Source organism: Camellia sinensis, chromosome 15, assembly GCF_055761805.1.
Source record: "Camellia sinensis isolate YWXY chromosome 15, ASM5576180v1, whole genome shotgun sequence".
Lineage (NCBI taxonomy): Eukaryota > Viridiplantae > Streptophyta > Magnoliopsida > Ericales > Theaceae > Camellia > Camellia sinensis.
Genome location: NC_138975.1, coordinates 47,905,529 through 47,920,336, shown reverse-complemented (window position 1 = coordinate 47,920,336; position 14,808 = coordinate 47,905,529). Strand labels below are relative to the sequence as shown.

At 32.8% G+C, this 14,808-nt stretch overlaps 1 protein-coding gene across 1 annotated transcript in view; it reads right to left on the bottom strand.

Annotated features, from left to right (window-relative positions):
- LOC114273418 (putative glucose-6-phosphate 1-epimerase) overlaps positions 1-11,945 on the bottom strand; it is a 28,087-nt gene extending 16,142 nt beyond the window's left edge. The window contains exon 1 of the mRNA XM_028215200.2: positions 11,531-11,945. Within this exon, the coding sequence (XP_028071001.1) occupies positions 11,531-11,623 (93 nt within the window). The 5' untranslated portion in view covers positions 11,624-11,945. The remainder of the gene's footprint in view (positions 1-11,530) is intronic.
- Between the last annotated feature and the right edge of the window lie 2,863 nt (positions 11,946-14,808).

Genomic DNA, 14,808 nt, shown 5'->3' with positions numbered 1-14,808 from the left:
CAATTAGTTGTTTCTTTGCTTTATGCATGTATTTTAGTAGAGTTCGAAATCTACTAGAAATCAAATGTGTAGAATTTGGTTTCCCAATTATATGGGATTAGGATTCTTTGGGTTTGCCTATAAATAACTAAATGGGGGCTATGAATTTATGTGGTGAGAATAAGCGAGTGACAGGGAGGTGAGAGAAAAAACACAAACAACCAAAGGGCTTTGGGTTTGGGTATTTTTTATCTCATATTTGTAATCACTCATATTTTAGTGGATTTCTCATACCTGTGTATGTAGGCAGTTGGTGCCAAACCACATAAATATTCGTGTCATATTTTTTCGGTATGTTTATTTGTGTTTTTGCTAGCATGGGTGGGATTCAAAATCCCAACAAACAGTATTAGAGCTTAAGGTTGTCGATTCTAGGTGGGATTGGCAAACAAAGGAGCACAGGTTAAATTTTCTGATTTGCTTGTACAAATCAAAATCTTTTTTTATCGCACAGAGAAAAAAAGTTTTGGATAGCGAAGAGGTTGGAAACAGTGCAACGCATTGTGGACAGAATTTTGATTGTGGTCTTGGGAGGCGTGCACAAAAGGTTGAGCTTCTTTGCACCGTATTAGTCTTTAATGGAAAAGACAATCAGGTAATTGGAAGTTGATTCAAGTTTCACAGGATTGTGATCCAGTGTAACAGGTTAATGAATCTCGATGATGCAGAATTCTTTTTTGTTATATTGGTGCTTAAATATAATAGAAAAATTTGAGGTGGAGGTGTACTCCTAAGGTTTTTAGGTGCGGTGATTTCATCTGTATGGTCAGAATTTTCAGATTCCGAACAGATCAGTGGAGGTCAAAATTCTCATGGCAAGGAAAAGTTCAGGTTTCATGATTGAACCTTTCAACGAAAATAATGATATTTCACCCTATGGCAACAAAGGGTGAAAAATATTTTGACAAGGGAGGGTGTGATAAAAGCTCTCAGAATTAAGTCTGAAAAGACAGAAGGGATGAAGGATAAAAAGTGGCAAGAGATGAGGGATCTAGCAAACAGGACAATCCAGTTGTATCTCGAGAATAGCACACTTCGGGAAGTCATCAATGAGACAGATCCGCAAAACTTTGGGCAAAGTTGGAAAGTAGGTACTAGTCAAAGTCCTTAACAAATAGGTTGTCTCTGAAGAAGCAATTCTACGCACTTCAGATGACAGAGGGAGCAAATTTTATGGACCATCTGGATGAGTTCAACAAGCTAATAATGGAATTAGATGCTATTGGTGCGAAGATCAAGGACGAGGATAATGCCATCCTTTTGTTGGTCTCCTTACCTTCGTCGTTTGAACATCTCAAGACTACTTTTATGTACGGGAAAGATACTCTCAGGTTAGATGAGGTGGTTGCTACACTTATATCCCATGAGTCAATCCGGAAAAAGGAGAGCGGCAAGATCTCAAATGAGGGTGCCATGGTTGCATCATAACGGATCCAAACTGAGGGGTCATTCGCAATCAAGGCCAGGCCACAAAAGGAAGTGCTACTATTGTGACCAAGAGGGTCATATCATTAAGAATTGCCCAAGGCTCAAGGCAGACAAGGAAAAGGCAAATCCATCTGAAGCAGCAAATCCATCTGAAGAAGCAGTTATGGAGGGTTCTTTTGATGACGAGGTTGATGTTCTCACAATCTAGCCAAGTATGGAAAAATTAGATTGGATGTTGGATTCTGGGTGTTCTTTTCACATATGTTCAAACAAGGAATATTGTTTCCACATATCAGGCTATTAGTGGAAATACTGTTAGGATGGCTAACACAGTGAATAAGGTTGTTGGTGTGGGGACAGTGCAATTCCGTATGAATGATGGAAGAATTCTTACATTGAGTGGAGTTCGACATGTGCTAGGTTTAAGAAAAAATCTAATATCTTTGGGAATGCTAGATTTGAAAGGTTGAAGGTTCTCATCTAGTGATGGAGTTCTTCAAGTTTTCAAGGGAGACAGGGTTATGCTGCATGGACAAACAGTTGGTAAATTGTACACACTTGTAGGGGATGTTTTGACAAAGGGAGCTACTATCAAACATCAGTCAAGTAGTACGGGCAGTAGATATACGCAAGTACTGCGTATGGGTGAACAACGTGATCAAAAGTTGCAAAAGGGCACAAAGAATGGGCATATGGGGGCGCATGGAAGACGTATAGAAGCGCAAATTGGTGCTTCAAAAGATATGTAGAAAGAAGGGCAATTGCTGATTGTTCACAAGGAAGCTCCGAGCAAAAAGACCGAGTTGGTTGACAAGGCAAAGCACGCGCTCGGGAAGAAAAGAGTATCCTTTGCTCAGGTTTTGGTTAGTGGTGGTGATCTCTCCAAATGTGCACAAGAGGGAGGAGAGAAGAAGTCACTACAAATTTGCAAAGTAAGCTTTGTAAGGCACCCAGGTTAAGGGGTGCAAAAGTGGATAACCCACATGGGTGGAGGGGGTGATTGTTAGGATTAGTCCACTCAAGTGGGTCCAATTAGTTATTTATTTTCTTTATAAATAACAAGTGTGTCCAATTGTTAGGATTCGTCTCTCTCTCAATTTGTCTATTTGGGTAAATCAAAGTCAATGCTGGTAGTGGAGTGGCTTCAAGTGGGTACTTGGTACTCGACTGTCGTCAATCTTGGAGACCAGAAAAGGTATTTTAATTTGATTGTTTTTAGATTACATTACACTCCCCCACACACTCAAACAACCAATGAAATTAGTGAGCTTTGTTGAAAGCAAACATTCATTGCTAAAATTGGGAGGATTTAATGTAGGATGGTCATATTTACAGGATAAACTCATTTGTTAAAATCGTTTATTATATTGCTGATATTCTCAAGTTGAAGAGCTTATCTACTATAACTATATCTTCTTTTAACGGGCAATTTATGTTGAAGGACAAAGATAACCCTCCAGACTGACTACAGAGTTGTCATATTGATCTTCTACTTAATAATTCCTACCATATCTTCTATTTTTTTTAAAAAAGTATTGATCTTCTTCTTAAAAATTAAGTCCTACTACAGAGTTTTCATATTGATCTTCTTAAAAATTATTAATACCCAAAATGTTCTTTTGCATACTATATATAGATTGATTTGCCTAATGTACAAAGGACCCCCAAAATGTAACAGAAGATTGACCGGTGACTTTTGTAAAGTGATTGTGAAATTCTTAAAAAGAGTGGTTAATTATTGAAGACTGGAATGTCATGGATATGAAAATTTGTGAATTTTAATAAACAATTTTGGTAGATTTTGGCTTTTTGTAGTATTTTTTGTTCGGGAGATTTTATTTTGATTGTTTGTTTGATTTTTTTTTTTTTCAAAAGCAAACTTTTTTTTGGTTATGTTTTCTATTTTTTATCTGTTTATTATTATTATTAAACTTTAGGTTATGGAGGTGATTATCTGTATACAGAGTAAAAGGGCAATGGAAGGGTATGTTCCAAGAAATGGAGAGAAAGTATTCCTTTATCTACAAGAGAACATGAAACAAGAAAGGTAGCGTTTGATTTACTTTTCAAAACTTAACTTTGTTGTTAGAACATGATTTGGATGAAACATATTAACCAAAGATATTTTTAAAATACAATTCAAAATTACTTTCAAAACTCCTCTCCTTTTTTCTTTTTTTTTAATTATTATTAATCAATCATTTTTTCTCACTCATCTTTTTTCTCTCATTCTCTCACATTATATACATCAATCAATTAAAAAAAACAAAAAAAAAAAACTACAAATCATCCCAAAACTTTTTTCAAAACTCATAACCAAACAAATTTTCTCTTTTCAAATCATGATTCAAAAACTCAGAACTCAAAACACAACTCCACACTCAAAACACAATTCCACACTCAAATCATAATTCTAAAACTAAACCAAACGGACCCTAAATCTTTTTCTTTCCTTTTTTTCCCCCTTACAATTTCAGATATTTGTTTAAGAACTAGAATTTGAATATATTCCTTTTCTTTGCTCGGATTTGTCTTTTTGGTTATAAGTTAATATCCAAAATTTGCTATTTCCTGTTATGGTGGTATTGTGTGTTTCTATTGTTGTGGAGATATTATTATACCAACTTGCATGTTCAAATTTTAGAGTAGTTGCATTGAAATGCATTACGTCTTTGCTATTGTTGCATCCTAGAACTTTTTTTTTTTTTTTTTTGTGTTATTATGTATTGTTGTTAACTGGATTTGTTATTTAGTTGCGCAATTTTGGTAGTGAGCTTGATTTGGTGAAATGTGTTGTTTGGAGGATTTGGATTTGTTGCAAGTTATTTCTGTTTTTGTCTACCATGAGATAATTAATTTTGCCTACAATTTACTAGAAATATTAGTAGTGATGTAGGCATGGACAATTTTTTTTTATACATTTTAATGTGAATTAATGGTTTGATTCACTCACTACATATTTTTTTCATATAGTTTGGTTTGTATCCATCGTATTGGTTTCTATTGTTTGTTTCATGAATAATTACAAAAAATAGTAATAAGACGTGTTCTAGGTCTTGGATAACGCAAGTTGGATCTCAATTAGCTTTTAGAGGATGCTTGATTGAAATGTGACAAGTTCTTGGATTAATTAGCTTTGTTACAGGAATTCACTCAATTTTGATTGGAGTTTGATTGTGTCTGGAAGTGCAACCTATGGTAAATATAAGATATCTTTGAGGATTGGCTTTATTTATTGTTGTTCCTGGTGAAGACATTTTCCCTAACTTCAAATTCAAAGCTAGATTCATCTGTATGATATGGTTTCAATTGCCTCATCTTTGTCTTCCTTTAGCTTCAGTTATATATTTCTTAGCTTTTTCCTTTTTTTTTTCTTTTTTTTTTTTTTATTGTTTGTCTCTTCTCCCCTAAGACTTTGTATATATGGAAATAAAAATCATGTCCCACCATGTAAATTATGCGTGAGTTTGCTTAGTTGGTGAACTTATAGAGTAGTGAAAAGAAGTAAAGAAAACTGTACGAATTTAAACTACAATCTATTAGCAGGAGTATTATATAATTGTATGAACATGGCAAAGTAGGTTTGTTGGATAGATAACACCATTCTTCTCCTCTGCTTTGGCTAGAAGGCCAATGGAAACAGGAGCAAATAGACAATCATAATATGGCCATTTGCCATCTTCTTGAAGGGATGATTAGATAGTGCATTGAGTAGATCACCTGTGTGATGAGGAGGTATTTATAATTTATTGCCTACTAGAAACCAAAGTAAATGAATTTAGAAAATTTAAGAATCATCATTCTTGCGTTTTTCTTTGTTATGTATATCTTTGTAATTAATTGTGATTTTTGTATATCCATCATTGTCCAAGAAGAGTGATTGAACAATAACTGAGTTGCAAGTTTAATTTGTGAACACTTTCTTGCCTTAATCAAAGTATTTGAGTGCATGACTGATCATTGAGCTACAACTACAACACCACACTCAAATGGTGTGCTTCTTTAGATCAACAAGTTCTAAATTAAAAAATTCAACCCATGATAAAACCTTGTAGTATGATGAGATTTTTTTATTTTTTATTTTTTATTTTATTTTTTTTTTAACATATGCTTAGATTTGAATAAAATTTTAATTAGCAACCTTATCCCTACTCTAGATTTTCTTGGTTTTGTTTAAGAAAATGTAATCTATTTGGATTAGCTATAAAGTTCAATACAATAGTTCTATTGTATAAATCTATTACGGGTATCATGGTTTTAGATAGAGATTTGAAAAGGTAAAAGAAAAAAAGTGAGTATAATTTAAATTTTTTGCTCTTTTTCATTTTTATTTTCTTTTCCAAATCCATATTCAAGTTCATGATCCAAACACAGTTTAAAAGAATTAAATTGTTGGTGTTTAGTTTCCCGCACAAGATCATAATGAGCAAGACATTGAAATTCCCATAATACGGATTCAAATTATTTGCAATTTATCAATGCCTAAAGCACTATATCATAAATTTTCAGATTAATAGTAGTTTTTGCTTTTCTTAAATTGAGTGGCAAATAGTTTAAATACTAGGGATAAAAGAGGAAGCAAAACCAATTTATAAAAGAAAAAAAAAAAAGAAAAGAAAAAGTAATACCAATCTTTTAAACCAAGAATTTTTAGTGCATGTACATGATACACCTAAAACAAGTATTTACTATTCAACCACAATTTTTATCTTTTCCTCTTTCTCTTTCTATTTCTTTCTTTTTTTTTTTTTCCCTCCCAAAAATGAAAAAAAAAAAAAAATTATTGGAAAGTCAATTCTTAGATCTTTTAAGGTTAATAATTCAATTCTCATGCAAATATTTTCTTATGTACATTGAAATATTTCTTTATCATATCTATCTTTTGTCAAAAAAAACGTAGCTTAGTTATATCTTCGAGACGTTTTAGCTTAAACTCACTTTTTCCTATTACTGATCGTTCAACTAAAAAATATTAATTACTTTCATGAATTCGTTAATCTTGAACTCAATTTGTTAATTTTACTAATCTTTTTATATTCTCTCACTTTCATACAAAAACATCATAGCACATAAGATAAGACGCGATACAACTCAAACCCAAGACCGAGACCCTTTGAAAAGGTTGCCCTTAACTTAAACATGGCTTTTTTATATTGAGAGTGCTACCGGCATGGGTCATGCGCTAGTAACACTATACAACAAGGGGTACTCATCCCATATCAATAGAAGATTAATAGTTTATTGCCCACCTCTTCTTGATATAGCTCTCTCAATTCAATATGTTCATGTCGCAGTGGCTCATCCCACACCCCTGTCAGTAGAATGGTTGTCCTCCACCTCTCCATAAAGATTGGTTGCATAGGTTATTAATACTTGGACTTGTCATGTAGAGCCTAAGGGATTACGAGCTTGACCTTCTTAGTTCAGTTGTTTTCTTAAATATATTATCATTAAAGCCACAGTTGGAACCAAACCACGTTTTATCAATTTTCTTTGGTTCAGTTAATTAAATGCCATAGGTGGTGTTTGGAGGAGCTTTCCAAAAGGGATCCCTAGCCCAAAAGAACTTCTACAATAAAATGGGATGTTTGGTGAACTCACAGGAAGAGACTTTTGGAAAAAGTCTAATCTCCTGGAAGCTCGTCAACAGGAAGCCACTCGGGGTGGTTTTCCAAAATGACAGTTTAAATTGACTTGTCACAAAGTCTGTAACTCACTAAAGTGTAATATTCCGCTTTCCAATAGTATCCTTATTTGTTTTAACATATTGCCCATAAAACCCTTTTATATCATGATATTTACTAGCCCGAACCTATAAATACATAGGTTTCTGACCTTACTCTGTTCTCCAACATCTTTGCATTACTGTGCATTTCTGTCACATGAACTCAAGACCATAGTGGTCTGCGCAATTTGTGAGTTATTTTTTGTAATGCTATACCTATTCCTTGGTTCTTTTTTTTTTTTTTTTTGTCTCTCACATACATCCATAGTCACTTGTCTCAACATGCTATGATCCCTTTTGAAAGGAAAAAAGAAAACAAAAAAGCCAGAAGGAAACCATTGTTCTAGGTTTGATAGTTTTTGAGAAAGACAGATGGATGTATAATTAAATCTAGACAGTAATTGAAGCAATGGGCTAGGATTTGTAATTTGTAGTTCAGGTTGTTCAACAATAAAGAGGATGGATAGTGGACACGATTGATATAGAGAAAGGGGGGAAAGGTGATCGGAGCTTCGACTCTAATACCAACTGATATAGATGCCTTAGAAAGAAAGAGAAAAGAGAAGGCGGCGAGAGAAGAATAAGAAGAAGAAGGGGTGACAAGATAATATCTCAAATTCCATTAATCAAAGCTAAATAATACAATGTAAACCATAATATTTATAAGTCAAGAAACCTAAACAAACTAGTAAATTGAATCCAAATAGAATAGGAAAATAAATATTATTAAAATCCTAATCAAGCTAAAACTCCTATTTATTATGGTATAATTAAAATTAAATACTAAGATAAATTAGACAATAAATATTGAAGACAAAATTAGAAAAATATCCAAGGTGCACACACGTTCCGCATCAACAAATTTTTGGAGAGTGGCATTCAAGTTTTTTTAATTTCAATTGGTGTATTTGCTATACTCAACAAATGATTATACTAATCACCAAGTCAGTTGGAAGCTATTTGGTTATTTCTAAAATATTGACACTAAACGTTTATTACATGGTGGAAGCACTTTTTGATTTCAAAGGACTTTACAAAAAAAAAAAAATTCACCAAACATTTGTCTTGTCTAGAAATTTTTTTTATGAAGTCCTCTTTACAAAGTCCTTCATGATGAAACACTTTCACTACAAGAAGTTGTGCCAAACAGGGTTCGTTTAGTTCTAGATTTCTAGATTGTGATTTTGGGAACCTAGGCAGCTCAGTTCACTTCTAAATTAGTACTAACTTTAACCAAACCAACCCATGCACAACCATAGATTGATATATGGCTTTAATGTTTGGCTAGGCGGTGGAAGGTGATTCTTTTGTTGCATATGCCACTAAGCCTCCTTCTTGGGGTCCTTAAAGATAAACCTAAATGCAGAGATCACAGACATCCCCAATGGATCTTTATTATGTTCTAGATGTACAAATTCCAACATAGATGTGGATTAATTCACAAAACAGGAATGACATCCAAAGAAGATTGTTGGGCTGCCCTTTCCGGCTTGAGTACCTATAGGACCAACTATAACTTCTTTGCACGACTTGCATGGGCCTTTTTGGACGAGTGATTTTCTTAGCTCACTTTGAAGAAAATCTTGTCATCACAAATGTTCTGTTTTCGTTTACCCTTACTCAAAAAATTGATATTCTCTTATTCAAACATATTAAAAGAAGAAGAAGATCTAAAAGTAGATGAATTGATCATCTCATGCCCACAAGTAAAGTAAATATGTAAACAGGGTATGAATTCAGGGACATAAAAACAAGAAATCCTCATCAACAGGGTTAAAAGAGGCAACAAATTAAAGGCCAGTAAGTCTGTGTCATCCTCAACAGCAAAAAAATTGCAGTTCATTCCCCAAGTTGAAAGCTAATAAGTGAGGCAAGACGGGCAAAACTGCACAATATATAAATAAAAAATGTTGGCAACTTGTATGTATAAAGAACACAAGTCCATCAGAAGTTTATCAACGTAGAAGGAAAGCCAAGAAAGAAAGGGAAAGGGAAAGGTTCTAAGAGTGAAAGTGTTCTGGAGAAATTGAAAACATTTTGGGTGAAGGAATCCAAACGTGTACCGAAGAAGGAAAAGCGTCGTAATTAGAGAAAGGAATCATGCGCCACTTAGGTGTTGTGTTGTAGCATAGGTTGTTCATGGGAGTTGTTTTGGGAGTTGTCCTTTTGCTGGTTGGATTCTTGCTAACCAGTTTTGATGCATTGTAGTGGGAGCAAACTATTGATTTCTCCTTAATCGATGTTTGTCATTTCTTTTTTGCCTTGTAATATTTTTATGGGTGACTTACAGGCCAGTCTTATTGATCAAACCTGTTTACCTATAAATTGTGCTCCTTTTTCACTTATCAATGTCCCTAAATAGTGTTGGGGCAAATAAGTACTTTAGAACTTATTGGTGCATTAAAAAAGTATACAAAACTTGTGTGTACTTAAAAAAAAAAAAACAACCATAGAAGGAAAGCCAAACTATCCTTAGCCTAAGGACCAGCTTTCAGGGAAGATACATTGCAGTTACAATGTATATTCAGATACAATCTAGGTAGCACAGACACGAGACACGACACGGACACACATTCAATATATATAATTTTATTTATTTATTATATGTGTAAAATTGAAAAAAACAAATCATTGGAAGGCAATTAAACATGCAAAATAACACTAAAATATTAATAAACATGTTCAACAAATTAGTTTTTTCCAACAAATAAAAACAATTAGTGCTATGTATGTTCAGGTTAAGCAAACAAGAATACCCAAAAAAATAGATAGAAAAAATAAAAAGAGGGGGAAAAAAAGGGAGTATGAGGTATAAATAAAAAAAATTGGGTTTTTGTTATTACAAAAAAGGTATTTTAATACAAAAATATCTTTAATTAGGGACTATAAAAAGAAAAAGAAAAAAAAATACAAAACAGACAGAGATGAGGGACAAAATGGGGGGGGGGGGGAGGGGGGGAGAGAGAGAGAGAGAGAGACGACTATCGAAGACCATCGAATTGAAGAAAGAAGAAGAAAAAAAGAAGCAAAGAAGAAGAATGAAGGACATACCTCGAAGCCCTAGATCGATCGACTGGTTCTTCACCCTCTTGAACTTCAATAGGTTCAGATTTTTTTGCATCCTCTTTTCTCTTCTCTTTCTCTTTGTTGACATTAGGGTTTAGTTTAGGAAAGCAAAATTTTGTGTTTTTACACATTTTACCCCATTTACAAGTTTTTAAAATTACATTTTGTACCTTGTAAGTGCCCAAAACGTGTCCCGGCGTGTCCCGAACGTGTCCAACTGCAAGAAATTCAAAAAAAAAAAAAAGGGACACCTCCCATAGAGTGTCCGACACGTATACACCGTGTGTCCGGTGCGTGTCTGTGTCTAACACGTGTCGGACACTCACACGCTCCCTTCGAAGAGGTGTCCGTGTTTCATACGATACAACACCCCATCAAAGTAGTAATTGATATCCATAGGATCCTTTTTTTTTTTTTTTTTTTTTCTTTTCATTTTATGAGTTTGTAAATTTGATTGGCATTAGCAGTCATCAAACTTGAACATGAAAACTTCTATCCTGACTGTTACCACTAATTGATGGAGGCATCGACTCAAAAAGTCCTATAGCAACTAAAGCTCATAATCTCTGCCATCAGCAATAGTTGTAAGGTAAGGCAAGGACAGATCTTTTTACTCTTATTTTGTCAGAACAGCTCTTATATTCCCTTTCTTACATTTATCCCTATTTCTGTACTTTTCCAAACCCCCACCTTGCATAACCGTAGTCATATCTATTGAAGTTCTATCTCAGTTAATATGTCAACTAGCAGTCATAAGAAAAATATACACAAAACAAAATTCAAGGTGCCTATTAGGATTCAGAGCCCCCAGCCTCCCCATACATCCTTCTCAACTATTCAACAATCACTGCTAATCAGCCTTACTTCACCTCTATCATAATGAATAATTCAACTGAAAAAAAAAAAACACACACACACAATTTCTCCAAATTAATGAGGGAAACCCCCAAAACTGAATATCTTCTGCGCAAGCAAACAATTCAAACAACATTCAAACAGTCAAAACATTGTTAAATGACCCATCACTTGAACAGTTTACATAGATCATGTATGTTTTTATTTCTGTATCTATATTAAACTATTATAATTAATTAAAAATTTGAATAAGCCACAAATGCCCTGTACTGCACAAATACAAGTGGGTTTCAGAAATACAATATGCAGCCAATTAACCCAGAAAAATCAGTTAATCAGATTGCTAAAATTCAATAAAAAATCAACAAAATTTTCAAGCATGAGATCAAGAGTGCATGTACATTTGACAAAGCATACCTCAGCAGAACTACCACGAACCTCTCTCAAGACAACCTTGTCGAGGCCATTAATGCCCTTACAGTGCTCCACATACACCCTCTCGCTCGACATCGCATCACCACCCTAGATCCTCAGGCCCAAATCTCTCTCTCTCTCTCTCTCTCTCTCTCTCTCTCTGTATATATATATGGAATCTGGAATCTCGAAATCTATTATATGTATTGATGGGTCGGGGTTGGAAGCAATCGGACAGAGAGAGGAGAGTGCACTTTGGGTGTTTTTGCTTTTGGGTCTTCCAAATACGAAGTGGATAATTCTGTATATTTTATAAATTTTTTTTTTTCAATTACTTTATGATTTTCAACAACAAACTACATTGATTGTCATGAATTTGGCCTTGTTTGGGAAGTTTATCAGATTGTTTGGTTCTGTTTGTTAGAAAACAATTTTGAGAAAATTTTATTTTTTGTGTTTTAATATTTTTAATGAATATTTTTAATATCTTAAGCAATTTGTTTCAATTTTTAGACACACCTAACATAAATACATTTAAAAAATATAATATTTGTGAAAAAAAATCTTTAAAAATACATTAAATACCAAAAATACAAAAAAAAAAAAAAACACGAAAATTCAATACATTTTTGTATATTTGTGTATTTATTAATTTTTTAAAATATTTTTTCACAAATATTTTACTATCTAGGTATATCTAAGCAAAGTGCATCTAAAAAGTAAAAAAAAAAATTGCTTAAAATTTAAAAAATATTCACTAAAAACAAAAAAATACGAAAAACAAAAGTACTCAGTTTTTAGAAACTAAAATCAAACATACTGAATTATTTTAGTTAGTTATTTTTATTTTTTTGTTATTTTGGTTTGATTTGGGAAGATAGTTAGATTTTTTTTTTTTTTGATAGTTGATTTGATTGTTATAAAAGAAAAAATGATATAATTATGGATTAGATGAGAAATTTTCTCTTATTGACTATTTTAACTTATTTTGTCTTTATTGATTATTTTAGCCCAAACAGTCCTTCGCAAGCCGACTTATTTGGCTAAAATAAATAATAGCAAACTACACTGTTATATTTTCTCTCTCGTGTTACTTTGATCATTGTATTTTTAATTGATTTGATTTTAACTCTTAATTTTAAATTTTGTATTAATTTGATTTAATTGATAACGCCATTATCATTTTTTACGAAAAATAATCACGGAGTTGGTTGAAGTTTAAACAAGTTTATCATTTTATCCTTATAAACATGACACTTGCCGCTTATATGCACGCTTTTCATGCTAACCATTATAATCAATTTAACCAAATTGAAACAACGTTATAAATTGAGATTAAAATCGAACTAATTAAAATTATAAGGACTAACATGACCTAGAAATCAAAGTATGACAACTACAAGCATAATTTGCCCAATAAATAATTCCACTAACCTTATTTGAGATATTAAAATATATAATAAATTTTATAAATTTAGTATCATTACATTAGATTATCTTAAAGTTTTAATTAACGTAATATTAGTGTCATTTTCATCAATAACTCATTAGGCATATGAATGAAAAATAAGGAAGTGGAGATGTTGTTGCGCGGGCTGTGCAGAAATGGGTCCATTTTGGAGCTCATTTTGATAATTCGAACTATTCACATGTTAGAATACATTAAGTAGAATATGCTTGTAAAAAATTAAATTAATCGGATATCGTTTACCCATTTATCCACTCACATTTGTATCTACAAAAATAAATCATAATTATAATTTAAAGTATTAAAATGAATACAAATATGAGTGAATGAATAGTTAAACGATATCCAATTAACTTAATTTTTTGCAAGCATGTTCTACTTAATGTATTCTAAAATGTGAACGGTTCGGATTATCAAAATAGGCCCCAAAATGGGCCTATTTCGCCGCATAGCAGCCGCTGTTGCGCAGCCCGCATAACAGCTTCTCCACTTCCGGAAAATAATGTTCTCATATCTTTTACACTAAAATATATATTTTATATTATTTATCTTTGTATCTTTACATCATCTTCATTAGTTCGAATCACATTAATCTTACTAAAAGTGAGATCAATATAATTACGCTAAAATGATAAGGATTAATATGTTTTCTCCAAATATCATAAGAGGTGGGTATAATTTACCACAAAGAAAAAACAACAAAACAAATTTCAGTTGCTAGTTACATTAGAATGCTGCTATTAGCATATAGATTTTATATTATTTGGCCTATTTTGGGAAGTGGGTCATAATCCACTTCTTAAATTATAACCCACTTCATTTCTCACAAAAAAAGTTGCTTATAAGCAGCTTTTCACCAAAAAGTTGATTATAACCATCTTCCCAAAATAGCCCTTTATCTTAGTGTCTTCACGTCATCTTCATTAGTTTGAATCACATTACCCTTACTAAAAGTGAGGTCAATATAATTACGCTAAAATGATAAGGATTAATATATTTTCTTCCAATATCATAAGAGGTGGGTATAATTTACGACAAAGAAAAAACAACAAAACAAATTTCAGTTGCTAATTGCATTAGAATGCTGCTATTAGCACCCCATGAATTATTTTGGACCCTCAAATTTTTAGGTTATTTTTTTTTAATTACAATAATAACCTCAAATAAAATTACTAAAAAAGCTGTCATTAATTTTAAGACATCCCATCTCACAATTAAATCCACGCACCCACTATATCATAAATTAAGATTTATGAGAATATCCACATCCATCACCACCCATCCATCTTCTCCAAATCCTATCTTAAAAACTTATCCACTCTCAAAACCTTGAAAACCCTTTGACAGTAATATTCCAACAGTAATAATGACAACCATTTGCTTATTTACACTTCTTCGCAATGACAATGAGTGGAAGTTTTTCCAGCAAGCACAACTCCATAAGATAAAAGGAGTACAACAATAAAAGCTCAAAGGAGATTCGTAACTTTGATGTTGTTCTTAGCTCAGAGGAGATTGGCTTTGTAAGGGTAAGTTTATTGAAGAAAATAGCAAAAATAATAAATCTGTTTGTCATTTTTTTGGGACTAAACTCCTAAACATATGATCGAAATTCGGGAACACAGGCTCAAACATTGTTTGTTTGTTCAGAAATCGGTAATCGAACATTTATTATTTGTTTAGAAACAAGCCCGAGTGCATCATTTCACTTTAGTCGTAGGATCGAGTGTAACGATAACTGAGACAATGGAGTTGGATGTAGACATATGAAGTTCTAGTGAAGTAGATGTACATGTTTATAACATATTTTTTA